The following is a 24,053-nucleotide window of genomic DNA, read 5'->3' on the forward strand; positions in this document are numbered from 1 at the left end:
TTACCTCCTTTATTTCCACATTCCCATTCGCTTTTAGAAAGATGGTTGGCTTTTGTTTCGTTCGTGCTTGTTCAATTTCCTGAGTTCTTTTACTTGTTTGTACTTGTTCCTTTGATCCTGTAAGGATTGCGGAATACAGTGGCCTCTCTTCTGTGGCTTTTCCCATGTCGTTTTGTAATTTGGTGATTTCGATCTTTAATTTTTCATTTTCCTCTCTGAGCTTATTTATTTCGGTTCTTAGGTATTGGTTGACACCTTCTGTTTTTGATTGTTTCATTAACCATTTGGCTAAATGCTTCTTGATGCTTTTAGCTATTGTTGAACTGGCTTTGCTTTTTCTGACTGCTTGGTCAACAAAATCCATGGCCGTTTCGTAGTCCTTACTAATTTCAACATCGTTGTCTTCTTCTTGATCCTTTTCTCCTTCGACCTCATCTCCAGAGATATTTCCCTCTTGCTCATTTAAACTCATGCTGACATTGAGTTTGGTTGGTGAAACTTCTTTTTTCCCTTTTCCACTCCTTTCCTTCTCACCTGGTGAATCTATCTTTCGTTTTTCACTAAATGTCTTTCCTTTATCTTCTGGATTCTCTCTTCGAGTTGTGTTTGATCTGGTTCTGTTCACTTGTGCGTTAGAGTTGGTTGTTTGTCTTTGTTCCTGTTCGTACTTATCTAGCATATCCTCATAAGAACTGCCCGAAAAGTTTGGCCTCCTATCCATTGGAATTTTGGCTTGTATCTTTGTTTCCCTATGATTATATTTAGTTTAGTTAGTTTGGAAAATGCAACCCGTGTGTCCCTAAGAACGTAGTAGCCGCATCTCCTGTATGTGTACTAGTTTCCCGCCAATTTTCCCCCCGATAAAAGCAAAAGGGGTTATATGTTTAAAGGTATTACTCACTATTGCACCACACTGCACCAAAACTAAAACTTCAACTCACACAAACACTCACTGTTGTTTCTCAGGATCCACTGATTACACCCTACTAGGGGAATATGTAGAATAGTATGGGAGTTTCAGCTTCCTAGCTCAATTTTTTTTCTTGGTAAGGCCCAATCTTTACCAGCATCCCCTCGTAGGAGGCCGTCGCCTCGCTACAGATGAGGAACTGAAACACTTCGTGACAACGTGGCTGAACATGCAAGGAAAGGATTTTTACCAGAAGGGAATCTTCAAACTCACCCACGATGCGATAAATGCCTCAACCGAAATGGCAAAAAATAACCTAATGTATGTACTATCTGTTGGCTGTATTGGTTGTATGAAATACTGTAATATATACACGTTTCACTGCAGGCTTGGAAATCTTACTTCCTGATCGCCCCTCGTATATCAATCCATAGATTTTAACTAGTTGAACAAAATGACACTCTTAAGAATAAATCATCATGCGTAATTTTCGAGAAAACTGACAAAAACAAACTATTTTGTTGATGTGTAAACAGATGTTAGAACCACACTACTTATAAAGATGACAGTGATACTAAAGTATACATCCAACACGTCTTTTATTATGATAGTAACAAGATGATAATACTCGCTATCGTTCATGACATAACATAAATATTCTGGTTAGCCCCGAGTGCTACATTGTTAACACAAGCCGAAGAAGATAAACAATGTATCTGGTAGTCTAAAAAGTATTGAGCCTTTGAAGTCAAAACTGAGAGTACATTTATTCTTATTTGAAAAACATTATGAAACCACATATGTACCATTTTGTTCGATAACTTATAGTCACTTTCTGGCAACATAATTGACTGGTTATAGAACTTCCATGGTTTCTGGTATGTACAGGGTGTTTCAAAACAACACCCACAACGTTTGGGAGATGATTCCTGACAGCAAGAAAAGACAAAAAATATAGACCAACCTGGGTGCACAAATGCTTCCTTTCGGAGTTATAGGCTGCCGAAAACATGAAAAAATAAAATTTAACGATCCATAGCTCTAAAACTATGAGAACTACCGTGGTCGGGTCAAGACTTCATTTAGGAACTAATATGTGCGCTATCCAAAAATACATGTTTCAGAATCCTAAGGTACTCACGCAACACTTTTTATAGAGGGAGTTTGGCTACGGGCATATAATTTGAAGTAGTGTTGTAAATAGAAAAAAAAACGGTTCGTATTTTTTCAGAAATCTACGTTTTTTTTAGAAAAAAAACATTGCCTCTCGTTTTTTTTCTAAATTTCGTTTTTTTTCAAATAGTCATTTGTAATGCATCCTACGTCTATTTAAGAATGAAATATTTTTAAGTAGGTGTAATCACCGTAAAATGCATCATAAATTAAACGCTAGATACTGTTACGCTACAAATATTTTACAATTTATATGAATACCATACCTATTAACAATTCGGGTTTCAGCAGTTTTAATCAATATCAACTAAGAAATAAAAGTAGAAATGAAATTTTGTTTTTTCGTGAAAGCAGGCCATTAATAAGCACGAAAATAATGTCACGAACAGTATAAAATTCCAATAACTTGTCTAAAGGTAAAAACTAATACTAATTTGCCTAATAGTATTTTTCTAAATGTCATATATAAATAATTTGTCGACTAGATATATATGATATGCAGAGCCGGCTCTACCATATATGCAGTGGCGTATTTACGATTTTGTTTCGGGAGGGGCTTTGCTAACTTTCGGGGGGGCTTTGCCTGAAAATGTGAAAATTCTGCAAGATATTTCATATACTTTACTATAGTAAGTACGATTTCCGGGGGGGGGGGGGGCTTAAGCCCGGAAACCCTCCTAAATACGCCACTATATATATGCAACACGTGCATTTGCGTGGAACGGCAAGCTTGGATGGTCCGGCAAAATCTGTCATAAGTATATTATTTAAATTAAATATTTCTTGTTGGAAACAGACTTCATGATGATGGTAGTTACAATTACTAAGCTGACCTTCTATTTGAATACTACATTCATAAATTATGTTTAGGTTGCATTAGTTTAAGGCCACATGGACAATGCTAAAGCAAATGGTCGAATAAATCCGAGCACAAATTGCTTGATTGTTGTCAAATGCAAGAATTCAATTCTCGAATAGTAGTGAATATCTGCTCCATTTAGTAAGTTATCACAGTTTTGATGTGAAAGTAGTCTTGTTTTTGTCAGAAGCAAGTTCCTTATCATTGAAGATAGAAATAAGTTTCTTTTTTTAAATGTTAGAAGATGTAGAAGAAAAATCAAGAAATAAAGATAAAAGAGCTAGTTGCACTGGAATTGCAAACTGAAACATTGAGATTGAAGCTCGATAGTGAATTCTATAAAAAGGATTACCATCTTTCCTATGCAGGTGTGTTTGCTTTATCTTTCACTATCATAATAGATTAACATTTAAAGAAAAAAATAGATACAACGGAATTGCATTTTTAGTAAGTATTTAAGCCTTTCTGAGTGCGACTGCACTTGCCCTCACCTTTGTTGTTCATGCTGGAGTAGCATACTTAAAATAATGACTTCTAAGATTTATTCTTTCTGGAGAAAGGGGGAGGCGGCAAATTATGCCATTGCACGAGGCGACAAATAGACTAGGATCTGAATATAGGACGACTCAATTTGAAGTAATGCAGGGTGTTTCAAAATTAATATTAGGTTTTTGACACTTTGTAGTATCTATTACAATTAACTTACAATTCTAAATATTATATCAAATGAAAGAGCAACTCAAACAGTTTTGTACGCACGCATGTGCATACGTTGTTTCTTCTGTCTGCCGTTAGAAAGAGCAAGTAGCAAAGATGGAGACTAGAGAGCAGAAAGCTTTTTGTGTTTTAATAAAGACTGAACCTGTACAGTGCAACCGTCTGTGTGAAGAATATTAAGGAGACGCTTGCAACTACGTCTTTATTGTTTACAGTTGCTACAGGTCTAAAACCTAAACTACGGTTTACGTACCAATTTCGCAAGTGAAATATTGCTGCATAACAATGAAGATTTTCTGGATCGTGTCGTCTACAGTGATAAATCGACTTTTCACCTAAGAGCTAATGTGAACACTCATAATGTTTGCATCTGGCCGTCAGCAAATCCTCAGGAGATGGTGCAATTGAAACGAAACTCCCCTAAATTGAATGTGTTTTGTGCAGAGATGTGCGTCTACGCGTAAAAAACGATAGTTTACGTTTACGTGTCAACTATGCGTAGACAATGTAAACAACGTAGACTATGTAGAATATGTCAACAACACGTAATTTAATATGGCGTGTGGACAATAAAGGAGCTTTTTTTGTCGTTACCTTGCGAAATTGCGTACAAAATAAAATGCTTAGACCAGCGAATAGTAACTTTATTCGAATACTTAATTTCGTGTTGATGAAGGAAAATGAAAAATATTATGCATTTTGTAAAATATGCAAGAAAAAATTGGCAAATACAGCAGCTTCAAGACTGAAAGCCCACAGGTGAGAATTAGTTTTGTAAGTTTCATTATAAAAGCAGTGCTCGAAGTGGAAAATCTAAGGAAGTGGTATGTGCAGAGCAGAGTAAACATACAGATTAGATAATTCCCTCTACTTTTTATATGTTAGTCGTTTCCCTAATCTTTCGCTGCACCGAAGCAAAACAACTGAATGAGGAAATATGAACAAACGAGCAACGAAATTCTTCCTTACATTTGATAGTGGTTGTCTACATAGTCTACACGGGAAAAGGTGTAATGTAGATTACGTATAGATTACAGTAGACAATCGCGTAGACGTAAAATTATAGTTTACGGCACATCACTGGTTTTGTGCCATATGGCGGAAAGTTTATGGGCATTTCTCGCCTATCGACTAGATGTGTGCCGTGTGATGAATGAATCTCACATTGAACACTTGTAGTAAAGACTGTTTGAGGTGCTCTTTTACTTCATGCATTGCTTATAATTGTTCGTAAAATGTAATAAGTACTACGAAGACTTAAAACCCCAAAATTTATTTTGAAACACCCTACATTTCTCACCAACAGTGTTGGAACTAAGATGCAAAAAGGAGAAAAAAATTTCCTTATAAAGTTATTGTTTACAACGATATTATTATTAGTCGAGACTATAACTACAACAACAACACGAGTTAGTAGTAAAAAAAAAAAAAAAATGTAATCAAGTGTATACTCGGGGGTCAAGGTGGCCAAAGTAGCACACACAGGTGTGTCACTTGTTTAATCCGCTCCAGTGTGGACACTAATTAAGATATCGGGATATTATTCTTGCAAAATGTGGTTGAACTATAGTTTATCACAGGGACGTGTAGTGCGTATTACCGCTGTTACCGGCGGTAACGGTAAAAATATTACAGTTTTTCGTTGTTTTCATATATCTTCAAATTTCATTATCGATATGGGAAGATGTTTACATTTTTCTTTTTCTTTTCTTTCTTTCTTCCTTTTTTTTTTAAAAAAAAAAAAAAGTTTGGATGGCATATGCTTAATTTACACTGTGAACGAATGCAACATGCCAGCACCAAATAGAAGGATACTGTTGTTGATACCGCAGATTTCAGAGGTAACGCGAACTCCGATAGCGTTCGTTCACTCCAGAAGCACCTTTTAGCGTACCAGCCAGAAGCATCCTGCGCGCTCGTATTTGGACTTTCGGAATAGCCCTTATGTTACCGTTCGGCTGAGTGGAACAGGAAAAAATTGGAACGTTCCTTGTGAAAACAAGGAGAATCTAGAATATCATCAACATGTATATTCTACTCACTGCCCGCTTAGTCTCTATGCGCTCTCCTCTCGCTGTAAAGGATCGAGCGGGCGGTAATTCTACGATACTGTTTTGTTTGCTTCCCCATTCTAAGGATACTGTAGAAATTTGGCTTTAATTTCAGTATTCATAAGATTATTTCATAGTCTTAACAGCATACAATTTCGTACAGATATAAGTAGCAGGTTTTTCATACTAATAGCATTTAACACGTGCTACTGTGAAACTGATGTTCCAATGCATTATTTATATGTCAATGTATCATTTTTACACGACTTTTGTATGTTAATACGTTATCTTTATATTTTAATAATACAAAGATCAAGAAGAATATATTCCATAGGATATTCTAACAAAAATTTAATATAGGTTTGATTCAAAATAAAGTTTCTCATTGAATGTTAATTTGAGCTTATGGGCATTATTTTTTTTTTAAATTGAGATTTTATTTCTGTTTAAACAGTATATAAATTTAAATGGTTGTCTCATGCCTGAAGGAGCAAAGATATTGTCAGTCCCTGAAGTGTCATTAAATATACAGAAATGCCTATTGATGAAGCACATTGTGCTATATGGGAACTGTTTCAAGAGCAAGGGGAGTAGTAATGATAATTAGAGAGAAGTAGAGATGTTGCCCGCGTTCCTTCCAATTCGAGTAATTATTATTATTTAGGATTTATGCTCATTAAGTTGAAAATATTTTGTTTTTAATTTAGTATAGAAAACTTTCGATGCAACAAATTTCCAACTCTAGCCGCTAGCCTACTAGATGAATTTGGATTTTGATGCAGTTTGATGTGTTGAAAAAGAACTGTGTATGTGCAATAGTCTTCATCGTGCCGCAGTTTGACTGTCTAACTAATTTTCAATACGGAAAACTTGTTGCTCAAACATACGATGAAACTCCAGTTATGGTTGGTGAGGTAGGGAACTGCAGCCTCTTGTTAATTATATTTTCATTCTTAAGCCCATAGACTTAATTTAGTTTTAGAAAAGTCCGTTGATTATACAAAAGGGCATAGGCGTAAATAGCACCCCCGCAATCCTCGCGGCAGGGGGAAGGCGCACGAGCTCCAGGGGCGCAAAATATATAGAAACTACTGCGCATACCTAAAGGTTGCGAGGGCACTGAAGCTTCAAGTTACGCTACTGGAAAAGGGTATGTTTTTTTTTTTTTTTTTTAAATTGTGTTGGGACTTGCTTCTTCTTCCTCGAAGTCTTCAAAAAGAACAAATACTCTGGATTATGTAGTCAACAAAAGTATCCCAATAGTCTCAAACACAAGGTATGGAACTATAGAAGTAGGGTTAATGATGTGCTGTATAGCTTTAAAGATGAACTGTTAGGAGTCTTTAAATCCATAATGGATAAAACCGACGAATAGGATTCTCAAACCAGAGTTTGTGTAGCAAAATTTTATCAAACCTTTCAAAGTTTTGACTTCAATTTTTTTTACTTGAACTGTTTGCTGTTATAGCATCAAGATAAGAAATCTTGTTCAATATCTTACAAAAGAAAGTTCATGATGTAGGTTACTGCAGAAAGAAAATAGATGACTTTGAAGAATATGTAAGATCATTGAGAGATAGTTTCAATTATATTTAGTAAAAAATGAAAGAACATGAAGAGCCACATTGTTCTAAAAGGTCAAGAGTAAATGAAGTGGAATTTGACCACTTTGCCAATGCCTATAGTTTGAAATGGTTGATACGCTGAAAGAAAAAGTGAGTACTAGATTTTCTGATATTGAGAAACAAGAGTTACTTGTAGTATCAGCAACCGGTAACAATCGTCAAATTGTCACGCCACGTCACTGGTTTATCATATTAATTTCTTTTTCTTCTGGTGTCGAATTTCACCCCAGTAAAAAATTCGAGAATTTTCTAATTTCGAATTTCCTTTACTTTTTTCCCCTGTAGCTTCCTTCGTTGTAGAAAGACATCCTTAAGACTTGTCAGGTAGATACCTCTGATGGATACCTAACTGTTGACATCAATTGGACGGGCCTGCGCGTAGTGTTGCCAATTAGGGAAATTAAAATTCTCCTATATTTGGGCAAAAAATTAGAAATTTTTGTTTATAAATCCGTAGCTATACGTCCGAGTGCAAGTCAACTTACGCCAATCGAACATTTGTCCTTACTTAACAAACGAAAGTACAGATCGTTACATGGGGTAATTAGGGAACGCACGTAAAATTCGTATTTAGGTTCTAGCCCTTGATTTTTCTAGTTTTTCCTTGCCTTTCTCTTTACCGCAATATATTTTTGATAATTAGAAGCTTTGTTCCTTAAATATCGCCATAATACTTGTAGGATATATTAGTGGTGTACCAATGTTTAATTTAAGATAGTTTGCGTCTGTCTGGTTGCAGTGTTGCCAGCTACAGAATATTTTAATTCCATATTTTAGGGGGAAATTTTGGAAAAATTATATGTTTTGTCTCTATTATTTCCCTCTTGTTGGCTATATCGGAACAAACGTACCAGTATCTGGAGGTCTCGTGTTTGCTCTACACAACGCACTATAGAAAGTTTCAATAGGATAATTAGGGGAAGTACAGTTGAGGTTTACAGTGGACCTTGTTCTCTAATTGAAAAGATAACTGTGATTTTTTTTTAAGGTAGAATGAGATATATTTTATTGACATGCTTACTTTATTAGATATGACACAAAACTTGTAGGATATATTAGAGGAATACCAAACCTTATTTTAAGATAGTTTGTGTGTGTCTGATAGTAGTGTTGCTAGCTACAAAAAAAATTCCAGATTTTAGGGGCAAATTTTGGGAAAAATTCCCTTTTTTATTTCTATTATTTCCTTTTTGTTGGCTACATTCAAACAAATGTACCAGTGTCTAACAGCCTCATCCTTAGCCTACACAGCGCACCATAAAAAGTTTCACTAGAATAATTAGGGGAAGTACAGTTGAGGTTTATAATAAACCATGTTCTGGAAATTGTAAGAAAATGGTGAATTTCTGAGGTAGAATGAGAGTTGTTTTTTTAATTTCATGATTACTTTGTTATATATCGCCATGATACTTGTAGAATATATTCTTCGAGTACTACGCTTTATTTTCAGATAGCTTTCGTCTGTCTGGTGGCAGCGTTTCTAGCCAAAACAATTAATTCTCGCTATTAGGTGAAAAATTCGGAAAATTTCCCTTTTCCCCTCTATTATTACCCTCTTACTGGCTACATTGAAACAAACGTACCACTACCTGAAAGCTTCCTCTTTGCTCTACAGAACACACCATAAAAAGTTTCAATACGATAATTAGAGAAGCTGTACCCCGGCATATTTGATTTTTGCCTCTGACGCGTAAAAAGTGTCAAAATTTCATGTGTATGACAGAATTTTTTTTTCCCTCTTTGAATTGAAGCCAGCGACTTCAGGATTTCACTGTACCTTGTCAACACACCAAAGATTTGTTTAGGTGACTTGAACCCATATAGCAGCAGTGGTGCTAGATACAAAAAATTTTTGAAATTCGGTTAGGGATTTTTTTGTAAATTTTCACCCCTACATTTCCCTCAATAATTTCCCACCGGGTGGTAACACTGCAATGCAACTTACACCAAAAGCTAGCCACATCCATTTTCTTAAAAACAAGGTCTTAACCATATCAATCGAATGAATAGTTTTTGAGCAATAAGTCAGTAACTGGAAATGTAGGGAAACGCCAAAAATGACCTGGGACCGAAAGGAATAATCACACAATTTTGCTCGTATAGGTTCAAAGAAACAAACGATTTGTAAGTTACGAGGGCTTCGACTCAAGTTCTGTTGATTATTTCAATAATCTGCAACATAAATCAATAAATAATAGTTGCCAGAAAAAAAACAGATTTTTGAAAAAAAACATGAAAAAGAACGATGTTTTTTATTGAAAAAAAACTTCACAGAAAAAAAACCGTTTTTTTACAACACTAATTTGAAGTAGTCACCAACTACGTCTAGAAAAACTGTTGCAGAAGTCCTGCAGGATTCTGAAACATAAATATTTGGATAATTTTGAAGCTATGGACCCTTAAAGTTCATTTTGTCACGTTTTCGGCAGCTTATAACTCCGAAAGGAAGCATTTGTGCACCCAAGTGGTCTCTACTTTTTGTCTTATCTTGGTGCCAGGAATCACCTCCAAACGTTGTCGGTGTTGTTTTGAAACACCCTATATATATGTACTAGCAAAATGGCCGTTCTTTGCATGGAAAGAATAGTTTCATTTTGGTCATAAAGAACACCAAAATTGTCACCAATCAATTTAGGTACACCAAAAACTATGAATTCGACACTAATATCGGTCATTTCAATTATTTTTACATGTCACTATCCCCCATTATGAGTACTAATCGGGTTTGAATTTACACGGTATCAGAAGTGTCACTGTTCATCTCAGTGACCCCGAAAATCAAGGATTCGATACTAATATCGGTCATTTTCGATCATTTTTATAAAATTCCCTAATCCCCCTCCCCCAAGATGCGGGGCTGAATGTGGATTTAAACGGCATCGGAAGTGTCACTGCTTGTCTCAGTGATCCCGAAAACCATGAATTCGACACTAATATCGGTATTTTGGATCATTTTTATGTATCTCCGCCTCCCATCCCCTAAGTTACACCATCAAACTGAAATGATAAAAAAACATCGCAGGCCCGAACCTCATCTACATTGAGAATTTGATTGAGATCGGTCCGGTGTTTCAGGAGTTATTAAGTTATATTGTCACTTTCATTTTTATATATAAGTGACACGTGGTTTTCACAGGCCTCTCTTGAAACTAATTTAACACCATTTAGGGAATTCTGCAGAGATCGAAACAAATGATAATCTGACGGTGCCAGATGCAGGCTATATGGTGGATGCATTAAAACCTCTCACCCAAGTACTCGCTAATTTTTGACGGCTCGATAAAAATGTATGCAGACTGGCGTTTCCATCATAGTATACGACAACCTTTCTGTTGACCAGTTCCGGCCGTTTCTTTTGACTTACTAGGAGCACACGCGCTAACTGTCGATAGTACAGGTCCGAGTTGATAGTTCTGCCCGGTGACAGCACTTCGTGATGTTCAATGCCCTTCCAATTCCACAAAATGCATAACACGACCTTCATGGGCGTTAGTGTGAGCTTTGGCAAAGACTGTGGAGCTCCTCACTTGGACCTTGAGCTTTCTCGTATATTGTTGTTTTAAGTTATTCACTATCCATCACTCGTGATTAATTCCTTCAGAAATAGCTCGAGTTCGTTATGTTTCAGTAGATATCTGCAGATAGAAATTCAATCGAGTGAATGTTTATGAGTCAGATTATGTGGCATCCAAACGTTGAGTTACTTCATGTTAACTAGCTTTCTTTAAATGGTTTGACACTGTTTGGTGACGGATGTTAAGGTCTTTGGCAGTATCATGACTAATTACATGCCGGTATTGCTCACGTTTTGTTAGAATATCATCCACTTTTGCTGTGATTGGTCGCCCACCGCGAGGAGCATTTTCGACATCAAAATTTCCAGAACAAATGCGACTGAGTCATCTTTTGGCTATTGCTTTTGACAACTTATCTTGCTCATAAACAGCATACGTTTCTTCACGGGTCTGCGCACCATTTGCGCCTTCATCCAGATAAAATTGAAAACGTAGCGCAGTTTCGAGGAACGATCACTTATTTCTCACGGCGAAATACCTTGCGTCTGATTTAGGATTTAGATTTCTGGGCCCTCAGCATCTAAGACCATGTTAACTCGTCACGATTTGAGGGATGATGTCCCTCGGCGAGCACACTATTCGGGAAAAGGGAAAGAAGGAAGGTGACTGAGATTTATGTTAGGTACTACCTCGGCATTTGCCTGGTGTGAATGAGGAAAACCCAGGAAAACCTCATTCAGGATGGCTGGCCTGAAAAAGCGTGTTACACATTTTCGACCGAGTGCCCCCACCCGGAATCGAACTCGGGATCGCTCGCACCAAAGGCGAGAACGTTAGCGACTACGCTATGCCGGGTTACTTGCTTCTGATTATAATAATTCCAACCCTTTTTGTATATTTTTCAACTATCAGCTGTCAAATGATGTTAGTCCCGACCTGCTGCGATTTATATACACTGAAATTTAGAACTCCTAACGCCGTCTCGTGTCCAAAAAGCTCAATACATTCTCAACGATCTAATATTATGTAATACATAATAAATTCGTATATTATAGCGAAAATTGAAAATCAATAAATCTTAGTTTATTAGTTTACAAGCCATTACCCTTGCTATTAAAACGTTTGTAAATTATTATTTATATTCTGTTACTTGTAAATATAAGATTTTTTTTTTTAAATCATAACTTTACACATATAACTTAGTTATCAGAAAACATATACTCAGTTGATCCTGGTTTATAGAAATAAAGTCAATGTATAAAAGAATTCTTAAAATTTTTACCTGTGTGCTCCAGATAGTTTTGGCTGAGTCAGCAGCGCTTCAGCATGTTTCAATGCTAAAACATAATCTCCCAGACAAAGTGCCACATAGGCACTTGCAGCAAGGACAGAACATTTTAGACTCGCAACTTCGTAACTTTTCAAAGGATTTGATGGCGCTGCATTTAATCCTGAAGACGGTGTTGGATTTGCTTGATCTTCTGTTGTACCACTATTGTTGGCTGGCGCAGGAGGAGTAGCTGTGTCATCAGGTAGAAGCATTAGAGCATTACGTAAACAGAGACTGGCAAACTCTATTGTAGCCACTGGAATTGCAAATGACTGTCCCCCACAACTACAACAAATACGAAAAGAAATATGTTATTTGCATCACAATGTAGCTTAGCATCTGTTGATTATTAAAAATGGTTGGCTTGTCTTAATGGTAACAATAAAAATTATTATTATTTATACTACCAAATGAAGTTCTCTTGTAAATGCAGAGTTAGCCTAAATACTTCATCGGATTTCAATCAAGGCCTTCTCCCTCCCCAGGTCGCCAGATCTCACGTCGTGTGATTTCTTCCTATGGGGGCTATGTTAAGGACATAGTCTTTGTACCCCTAATGCCAACAATGCTACAAGAACTGCAGCACTGCTGCTGTGACGGACATTGACGGAAACATGTTATGAACGCATGGACAAAACTTGGTTCTGTTTGGATGTGTACCGGGACATTTGTAGAATGTCCTAGAAACATGGAGAGCGTATAAGCCGTCTTTGTACGTCGTATACTTGTAAATAAATATCAGTGCTTTGAATCATTTAGGCTAACCCTGTATACACTAATAAGGTTCAGAAGTAATCTCAAGTAAACAAACATGCATTAATTATTATTCTAGCAGCTTCCCAGGCGTAGCAACAGAAGATAAATATTATAAATAATCATTAAGCTTAATGGTGATCGACATGAAGTAATCCATCTCAAATCCGATATTCATTCATTTACTATCTCATACAATATATAAACCTCTCAAACATCATATTATAAATCCTTCATACACAATTGGATATCTGAGCTTCTCCGTGGCTAAGCGGTTAGCGTACGCGCCTTTGGCGAGGGAGACCCGGGTTCGATTCCCGGCGGGAGGTCATGTGGTTCGGATTCCACGTTAGTCAGTAGGTCCACGTCTCATATAGCCTCACTGCTGAAAGGGACGCTAAAACTAAAATCAACTCAACTCAACAATTGGATATCTAACACCTTTAAATTACAGTAATTGTGGACACACAACAGCCCAACCACATACCCATTATAAAAATGCACCAAACAAATTTATAAACTAAAGACACTTTGTTATCTCCTTGCATAGTTTTTACTCTTAACAAAACATTACAGCATGTGAAGTTTAATGGTTTCATGGTCAAAGAACAATTTGAATCAGAGAAATTCATCATCTGTCTCAGTTGAGAGAAGCTTTTTTATATTCATATAAATAAAATACAATAATTAACGTACCATGGGTATATTTCTCTTGTTTCCAAGGACAAAAATAAACAAGACAAATGTACGCAAGCTACGTTAATTATTTTATTTAACTTATACCTAAGTGCGTATAATACAAAATGAGAACCTTAATATATTATTTTCTACACTCTGTTGTATTTTGAATTCTAAAGCACGTCAGACACACGAAAATCTTGAAGCTCACCTAAAACTTGCAATTAACCAATGTCTTCAGGCTGGTGCGGATGAAGAGGCAGAGTAATATAGATGACTAAATTATAACTTATATACACTACTTTGTGATTATTTATTTATACATACGAGGGCTGTCTAAAAAGTATCCGAACTTTGGCCAGAAAAATAGTTGCGAATACCTGACAGATTTGGGACCCTAATCCCCTTCAAAGTAGGCCCCTTGTGCTTCCACACACTTAGCCCACCGATCCTTCCACTGCTGGAAACACCGCTGGAAGTCTTCTTTTGGAATGTTGTTCAGCTCCGTCGTCGTGTTCCGCATTATGTCTTCTCTACTCTCAAAACGGGATCCCTTCAGAGGCGTCTTCAATTTTGGAAACAACCAGAAGTCACAAGGAGCCAGGTCTGGAGAGTAGGGAGGTTGGCGAACGGTTGTAATTCCATGTTTGGCTAAGAACGTGGGGATCAATTGGGATGAATGTGCTGGGGCGTTGTCATGATGGACGTGCCAGTTCTTCGCTGTCCACATGTCTGGTCTTTTGCGCCGGACTGCGTCACGGAGTCGCCTGAGAACATCTTGATAGTACTCCTTTGTCACTGTTTGTCCTTCCGGTGCGTACTCGTGATGCACAATTCCACGGGCATCGAAGAAAACAGTCAGCAACACCTTGATTTTGCTTCGCACCTGCCGCGCTTTCTTCGGCCTTGGAGAATCGGGATGCTTCCATTGAGACGATTGTTATTTTGTTTCTGGGTCGTACCCGTACACCCATGACTCATCTCCAGTTATCACGGAATTCAGATACCCAGGATCAGTGTTGGTGGTGTCCAGAAGGTCCTGTGCAACGTCAAAACGGGTGTCTTTTTGTTCCTGAGACAACAACTTGGGTACAAATTTAGCAGCCACTCGTTTCATGTTCAAATCGTCACACAAAATTGCATGTGCAGAATCTTTACTCACTCCAACATCTTCTGCAATCTCCCGCACTGTCAAACGGCGATCTGCCATCACCAAATTTCGCACCCGCTCAACAACAGCTGCATTCCGAGCAGTTTGGGGCCTGCCGCTACGCTGCTCACTCTCGACTGATGTGCGGCCATTTTTGAATCGGTTGAACCATTGTTTAATTTGTGTTACACCCATCGCATCTTCTCCAAACACCTGCTGAATCTTACGAATTGTTTGGCTTTGAGAATCACCCAGCCTTTGACAGAATTTGATGCAGTATCTTTGCTCAATTCGTTCAGTCATCTTGCGAGAAACACTAAATCCGACGAACACTACCAACAGCACCTCACTTCGCGACCAGCTCACGACTGGCACACGTGAACGCGGTGAAAAAATTCAAGCATGCACATTAAGGTTCCTCCTTCCACCGTGCACGGTGGCGCCGCCTGAGCATCACTACTTTGCGTGGAAAAAATTAAGGTCGAATACTTTTTAGACAGGCCTCGTATTTCTGGGCATTATCAACATTTATGACCTTAAACCCGTCACGTATGAGGGAAGACGTCCCTCGGCGAGCACACGGAGAAGAGAAAAGGAAAGAATCGACCTGGGACTTGCGTGCAAGGCAATATTCCGGCATTTGTCTGATGTGAGTGAGAAAACTCCAGGAAAAACCTCATTCAGAATGATTGGCCTGAAAAAGCTGTTATACCTTTTCGACCGAGTGCTCTTAACAGGAATCGAACCCGGGACTGCTTGCACCAAAATCGAGAACGTTAGCGACTACGCTACATGGGGCCACCTTTGTTATTGTTGCGGTGTGTTCTTGTACAACTTTATACTCTCTTACAAACTTACTTAATTGTCACAAACATATTCAACTTATGCTATTAGTTAACAGCAATTGACTTCAGTTTATTGGACGAAAAAACTATTACATATAAAATATGTACAAATAGACAAGAAAAGAAAGTATTTCGAATAATATTTGCGTTCCATTATTTAACACGTTCGCTGCTGAGGACGCCCATCGGCGTCCAGTACTGAATTTGGCATATGCGCCGGACGCCTCTCGGCGCTTGTCCCTGCAGCTGATTCACTTTCCCGCCAGCGCTAGTGCAGGTATTTGCGGGAAAGTGAATCAGCTGCAGGGACAAGCGCCGAGAGGCGTCCGGCGCATATGCCAAATTCAGTACTGGACGCCGATGGGCGTCCTCAGCAGCGAACGTGTTAAATAATGGAACGCAAATATTATTCGAAATACTTTCTTTTCTTGTCTATTTGTACATATTTTATATGTAATAGTTTTTTCGTCCAATAAACTGAAGTCAATTGCTGTTATTCAGTACTGGACGCCGATGGGCGTCCTCAGCAGCGAACGTGTTAAATAATGGAACGCAAATATTATTCGAAATACTTTCTTTTCTTGTCTATTTGTACATATTTTATATGTAATAGTTTTTTCGTCCAATAAACTGAAGTCAATTGCCAGCGCTAGTGCAGGTATTTGCGGGAAAGTGAATCAGCTGCAGGGACAAGCGCCGAGAGGCGTCCGGCGCATATGCCAAATTCAGTACTGGACGCCGATAGGCGTTCTCAGCAGCGAACGTGTTAAGTTAGAAATAAGTTTAAAATAAATCATAATATGCAAAAAGATAAAGATATATATAAAAATTAAGCATAAGGTAGGTTGTACTAATTATTATATACTTCAATGTGATTAAATTTTAGAAAGTTTTTCAGTGAAAACGAAATTAAAATTTTATTCAACCTTGAACAGTTAAATCAGTAGCTCAAGAAGATGTATGATCACTACAAGTGAATACAGACGAAATATTATGCGGAATACTGAAGTAAGAGAACCAGAAGAAAGAAAAAGGACTACAGACACAATGTTTCCCATCACTAACTCATACAGCCTCGAGCTGAATCAGAGATACTTTGTATTATACTTGAACGTTATATTGCTAGACATATGTAAGTATTGATTTAATAAAATACGAAATTTGCATAATGCACTGAACTTGCTGTTAACTGTGACTGTTCCGATAATAAATGTTTTCTATTAGTATACCAATAATGTTTGATTATTACCTGTATTTCGTATCAGTGGATATGTGCGGTGTAAAAATTATTTTCCTGTGAGTACCAGCTCCAACAACGCCTTGTACGATGTCCTTCCGTTTCGCTTGGATATTAAAGTCAGTTTCATTATCCTGCAAAAACAGAAAACACTGTTCAACAACGAAAATGTAAATTGAACAAAATCAGCTAATTCTTATTGATTTTGTGGTGCTGATCACGAATTTGAAAGTTATTTTCGAATATTAGCTCTACTTTTCGTTTTACAGGCATGTCTAATAATAACGCTTTAAAAATAAATATATTCGCTTCGTTTGGGGTAAAATGTTACACTGATCCGGCAACACTGGAGAAACTATATGAACGCTTGGTTTCATTGTGTTCCTTATCTCAGTAGTGTTCTGCTATTGTTAGAAAAGACAGGTTTAGTGCAGTTATCAGCGTTTTGGGTGTGACGTTTGTGTAGTGCAGGACATAAAAATACAACTACAAGTATGCAAAAATACTGGTATTTCGAATGTATATTTTTAAATAGTTGTCGGAACTATTTCAAGTTACATTGTGAGGATTTCAATAAACAAAAATGCCGCGAAATTGTGTAAACAATGCGGATAGCTTCTGCTACGTGTGTGGGGAAGTGACATTTTCCTCACAAAAGCAGACTATAACACCACTAATAAGAAAAGCCTATCAATATTACTTTGGTTGTAAAATTGGAGACCAAGATAAATCTTGGGCACCCCACATTGTGTGTAACACTTGTGCCAGCAATCTAAGAAATTGGATTAATGGGAAGGGAAGTTGAAGCTCCTGAATCAAGTATTTCGAAGGACCCTACGTTTGTTGTAGAAGAACCTCCATGTGAACCACATAGACTTACTCAAGAGGAACTAAGTGATCTAATCAGAGACTTGGACCTCTCGAAAAGCAAAGCCGAAATTTTAGTGTCACGCTTAAAGCAATGGAATTTATTGCAGGAAAAAGTAAATATTCCAGTGTATCGGAATAGGGAGAAGATGTTCACTTCATTTTTTACTATGGAAGAGACACTTGTGGCATGTACAGATGTAAATGGTCTCATGAGGGCACTTAAAATTAATTACGAACCTACGGAGTGGAGGCTCTTTATAGATTCGTCCAAGGTGAGTTTAAAGGCAGTGCTTTTACATATTGGAAATGAACTTCCTTCAATTCCTGTAGGTTACGCAGTTCATATGAAGGAATCTTATGAAAACTTGAAACGTCTACTTCAAGCCATTAAATATTACGATTTTCAGTGGCTCATTTGTGGTGACCTTAAAGTAATAGCACTGTTGTTAGGTATGCAGTTAGGGTATACAAAGTATTGTTGCTTTATATGTGAATGGGACAGCAGAGATCGTGGATCTCATTGGAGTACCAAAGTGATTGGAGTACCAGAGAAACTCTTCAGCCGGGAGTGAAAAATGTGCAGCATGAACCACTGGTAGATCGTAACCAAATTTTGCTTCCCCCTCTACATACTAAATTAGGTCTTATGAAAAGTTTTGTTAAGAGCATGAACCAAGAGGATGAGGCCTATAAGTACCTAAGAGGACAATTCTCTCGATTAAGTGATGCCAAAGTTAAAGAGGGTGTTTTCATAGGGCCACAGATTAGGCAACTATTCAAAGATCACAAGTTCGACGAAATTCTCCAAGGTGAGGAGAAAGCTGCGTGGGAAAGCTTGAAGAGTGGTTTGTTCACAGTTCTTGGGAAGACACGAGCAACAAATTACAAACAACTGGTAGCAAAGTTGTTATTGTGCTACGAAAATCTTGGTTGCAATATGTCTCTGAAACTCCACTTTCTTCATTCACATCTAGACTTCTTTCCCGAAGATTGTGGAGCAGTAAGTGACGAACATGGTGAGCGTTTCCATCAAGATATTGCAGCCACGGAGAAGAGATATGAGGGAAAGTGGAGTTCTAACATATTGGCCGACTACTGTTGGACTATTGCAAGGGATGCTCCAGATGTAACCTACAAAAGGCAAGCCAAACGAAGACGCTCAAAATAAAATAAACATAATCCTGTACAAGGGATCACTTGAAACTTTTGTCTACATTGCAGTGTAGTTCTTGCACAAAAAGGTATTTGTACATATTTTTCATGTTTTGATGTTAATACTGATTTTTATTACGGAATTGTTAATGTTTAACTTGACCACGGTTACTTTATTTTCTGTATCGCTGTGAAACTGGTATTTGCGCAATTTTGAAAAAGGAAGTACAAGGGTATAGAAAGCTATAGGTTAGGGTACTTCTTAACTCCCCAGCTTATCACATCACAGTGAAATAGATAAAAAAAAAAAGTGAAATGTAGGTTTTTACAAGGATTTTGCTTAAATGTTCTATAAATATTAATACATTTGTATATATACAGCTACTGTTGTACAAGGGCGTTTTTTTCACAACCTGAGCTATGAAAATTCTTCTATTATCATTTCCTTTCATATTATGCTTAAATGAATGTAAAAATCGCAATTTCAAAGAATTTACATACTTTCGATCAAAATTTGTTGAACAGTGAAATCATAACATACCTAGGTTTGCTTCACATATTATCTGTAGTTACAATTCTTTTCCTATCCTGATCTTTTAAATTTCTTTCTGCTGTTTCAGAAATTGTATATGTTTTAGTTTGTACGGTGTTTGATTATTTTTTTAAAGAATCGAAATTGTATGAGACCAAGTTACAATTTTTAACGTCGGATTCAACCTACGTAAGCTTTCACCGTGAATCAAAGCCAGGTCTCCTGCACTAGAGGAGGAAACATTTTGAGATACAAAATGACACAAAAGTCTAGAAAGACTACGGGTAATGGGGATGGGGACGAACCTATTTTGAAATCCTCCATCTTTTGACTGAAGTCCAAAATTTTAAATGGGAAGAGAGTCGTTAACGTACGCTGGACTGTCTCTGACATTTAAAAATGCATATCCGTTCCGTTTGTGGTGTACATGTTGCGGAAGTGCAAGACATTGCAACCACACCGTATCGTGGCACTATCTGTTCTCTGTATGTCTGGGAAGCAGCTTCAAAAGGCCACACACTTGGGAGCATGGACAAAGACGGATGTCCATAGTATGATCCGATGTTTTTTTACTGCCATGGCACCAGGTCCGTTGAAATTCGTCGTCAATTGCAGTATGTGTAAGAAAATACAATTATTTCTTAATGAGGTACAAATCATTTGAAGAAGGCCGGACTGATATGTGTGATAAATCTCGTCCAGGACGGCCGACGATATTTTTCTGTGCTGACTGAGGGACTGATCAAGGAATGTCGAACAATCACAGTGCAGAAGGTAGCCAAGGACGTAAATATTTCTGTAGAACGTGCTCATTACATAATCCATGATATACTGGGCGACAGGAAAATGTGTCTAACATGGATTCGGAAATTGCTATCCGAGAACCAAAGAGCCATGCGAGAAGGCATGCCTCTGACCCATCTCTAACGTTATGATGTAAAAGAGAACAAGTTCTTGAAACGCATCATTACGGATGATGAGACAATGGTTCACTTCATGACCCCAAGGAGTCGCCACTCTTCACCCACATGGAAACATTGTCACCTTGTAACGTTATTTATTTTCGTTACGTTACTTTCCCTGATTCGAAATGTATATTTATACAGTTCACGAGATTATCATGAATAACACAACACAATTATGTACTTTTGAACATATATTCACTTTCAACATATATGGTATTTTTCACATTACAGTATTATACATTCAGTCTATACAAGATGGCTCTTCGTTTCTTTTTTATCTTTTATAGTTACCATAACAACGACATCAAACAGATAAACAAATCGTCATAGCAACGAAATTAAGAAAATAATTCGATATGATACAAATATTTAAATTATTTTTTTATATTTTTCTTCTTCTTCTTCTTCTTAAGTGCTTGTGCCTTTAAAATAGCACTTTTGCCCGCAAATATAAACAATACTTAGTAAGTACATACAAAAATAGACACTATCATTGTAACCTCGTTCCAAGAAGTTGAAGAGCACAGTATCCCAGCTCAAAATCATGGTCACAGTCTTATGAGACTATAGAGGTGTGCTGCACATCGACTTTTTGGAACGTGACAAAACTGAATGCTAAGAAGTATTGACATACCCTGTCATTGCCTACATTACGCAATGCCATTCGAAGGAAGTGACACGGACTACTGCAAGACGGTGTCATTCTTTTGCACGGCAATGTTTGTCCACACGTGGCAAACGTTTCCAAGGATTGGCTGTGGCGTCACGGTAGGGAGATACTGCACCCCCCACCATACAGTCCCGATCTAGCCTCCATCGACCTCCATTTGGCGTCATGAAGCACACTTTGGACGAACATACTTGCAAACAAAACAGACAGTGCGTGGTGTTGATAACATTACTTAATTATTGTGTCCCCCAGTTTTTCCACGATGGAATCCTTGTGTTACCAGAGCGATGGAACACTTGCCTTGACCGTCGAGGTGATTATCTGGATCATTAACGAACATAACATCCGCCACGAAAAACCTTGTATTTTGTTTCCGTATGAACAGTAATTACCTTATCTTTCAAATGAACCAAATATTTTTTGGAATAGATTTTCATCACAAACACAAATTTAAATTACTTCCGAGCTAACTTTATCAATGTAAAGCTGTTATATGTGGTAGTGAGTACAGAAGGCTGTTTCATACTTATGGTAGCAATTTGCAGTTGCCACCAGAGGCGCTAGTTTCGCGTCAGCAACGTGACGCACGCAGTACGGAGTAGCCAGCAACTTGTGTACAAGCCGTGCAGAGGAAGAGACGTGTGTGAGCAGAATGCCGCTGAAAATCGACCCTTTTTGGGAGGACTACATCGTAACTCTTTCTGATATAGGCTACAGCTATAGCCCAATAAGAACACAGTGCAAGAAGAAAGGTTTCACAGTGTCTGATAAGGGAATTAATGCAGCCTTCCATCGCAATGCAAACCCAGAGCAAACCATTGCAATGCGTCGTCAAAAGGGGCAAAAGAAGCAACCGGCTCCACAATGCAGTCAAGACGTCATTGCCAAGGTCCGCCGGTTTCTGACCCAGGAGAATCCACCCACCCAACGTGACAAATCGAGGCGTGTTGGACGGTCAACTGCAACTGTACACCGAATCATACGCGACAATTTGGGACTCAGAAGTGCACACAAGCGGCGGGTCAGTGTTCTGAAGCTAATGCACTTCGCAGAACGGCAAGTAGCATGCAAAAAGCTGTATGAAGGTTACCTGGCAGGTGACAAATGGCGTTATGTGATCACCTTAGATGAAGCATGGGTCTATTTGACAGGATCCCAGCAGATGCGTACAATTTCTACCGCCGCAGTGATGGAACCGATCATGCAAAGTGGGTTTGCTCCTGCAAGAAGAGTTTTCCAAAGGGGTTTATGGTAGTGACGGGTTTCTGTGCAAAAGGAAAGCTTCCGATACACCGGGTGTCATCAAATGTCAAGGTGAATGCAGCGTATTATATCGAGCATGTACTGGAACCCATCTATCGCCAACATGCCCCGGCTTTGTATGGCAATGACACTAACAGTGTGTTCATCTACCAGGACAAGGCCAGCAGCCATACTGCCAAACGAACGGTGCCCTACATGACACGTATGGAACAGGAGAGAGATGTAAGGGCTATCCCATTTCGAGAAATCCCCGTCAAGTCACCAGATGCATCCCCTATGGAAATCGTGCTTTCGGCCTCCTCAAACGGAACATCAATAAGCGTCGTCCGACAACACTTGGTGGCCTTTGGAAAGTGTGCAAGGAGGAGTGGGCGAAATTGGATCAGGCAGTGCTCAATAGAGGTCTCAGTGAAAACTACGATGTCGTGCAATCGTTTACCAACGGGGCTCTCACATCGAACATGATCGCTGGTGGAAACGGGGTTTTACGACCTGAGGCACGGGTCTGTACTTCACTACCATAAGGCTGGAACAGCCTTCTGTAAATGATATCTTACAGGACGCGCTTAATATAACCGCCTGTTGTTAAGTACCAAATGACAATCTCCTTTCAGTCCACTTGAACCCGTCTTAACACCTTCGGGTCCGCAAAGACACAGATGTCAACAATACATCATTTGAAATGGAGCAACTTGTCAATTTTACCTGATTCACAAAGGGATGCAAAATAAGAAAATCAAGGCGTGTAAATTTTAGAAGAGTTTGGTAACCACTCTATAGGTCCCCTCCTACCTACCCAAGACCAGAAACTGTTTATCTATATTTTGTCGGAACCCCCACAGCAAAGTGCGGATATGCGCCATCACGATGAAGAGAGAAAGAAATCCAGTCTTGGGATTTAACATATAGGGTGTCCAAAAAGTATCGGGACTATATTCACGAAAATAAATTTATCGCAGATATATGTACAATGGTTTAAAATTATTCAAAATACGATTTTTTTTTTTTTTTTTTTTGCGCCAATACACCGTAGTCGTTGTTTCTGCAGCGGTTGGTACGTCCATGGGGATCAACACCTGGAATCTCCCTCAGTCATTGTGTTAAAGATGCTTATTCTTTCCACCGTGCAATAATGGTATCCTTTCAGCCTTTATTTCATAAAGTGAAGAAAAACAAAATAGGAGGGCCACATCTAGATTGCAAGGAGGGTGGGATAGCGGTTGCCACATTACGCTTCGCCAGAAACAATCCTACATGTAGCGAATTGTGACTTAATGCATTGTCGTGGTGGATAATATACCGGTATCAGCGATGTTCCTTGGGACTCAACGGACCCTTAACCCTTCAGTTTCACACAAACTTGATCGCATACCACTATTCAATCGTGCGCTGTTCCTGACGACATTCCAAAACAACTGTTCACTTTGGCTGCGATCGACACTCTGCAAAGGCTCAGAAACAACTACATCCCCCGCCAACATCTCTAGTGACGAAGAATACCCCCCACTGTTTTTGCGTGGCAAGAAACAATCTGTCCCGATACCTTTTGGACAAACCCTGAACTCCAACAATTTTATCATGGCTACACTTTTACTCGGTTCCGTTCGAGTTCAATAGCGATGGTTTTGCTTATTTACCTCTGACTGTACACAAATATTGGCTAAATCACTAAACACAACTTGTTGAGAAAACAGTGGATCCCTGTCGCACACCTGCAGAGCTTAGTCGGTGAACTGTACTTATCTATCAGGGTCATTC

General features: G+C 38.4%; 1 protein-coding gene across 2 annotated transcripts in view; it reads right to left on the reverse strand.

Moving 5' to 3' along the window:
* The window catches only part of Not10 (CCR4-NOT transcription complex subunit 10), a 146,766-nt gene that overhangs the window by 80,109 nt on the left and 42,604 nt on the right, over window positions 1-24,053 (reverse strand). For both annotated transcript variants that reach the window (XM_081756986.1, XM_081756980.1), the window contains exons 9-10: window positions 16,856-16,977; window positions 12,133-12,465 (exon numbers count right to left, since the gene is read on the reverse strand). In XM_081756986.1, the coding sequence (XP_081613112.1) occupies window positions 12,133-12,465; window positions 16,856-16,977 (455 nt within the window). The remainder of the gene's footprint in view (window positions 1-12,132; window positions 12,466-16,855; window positions 16,978-24,053) is intronic.

The sequence above is a fragment of the Thermobia domestica genome, chromosome 1, assembly GCF_964235325.1.
Source record: "Thermobia domestica chromosome 1, izTheDome1.hap1.1, whole genome shotgun sequence".
Taxonomy (NCBI): domain Eukaryota; kingdom Metazoa; phylum Arthropoda; class Insecta; order Zygentoma; family Lepismatidae; genus Thermobia; species Thermobia domestica.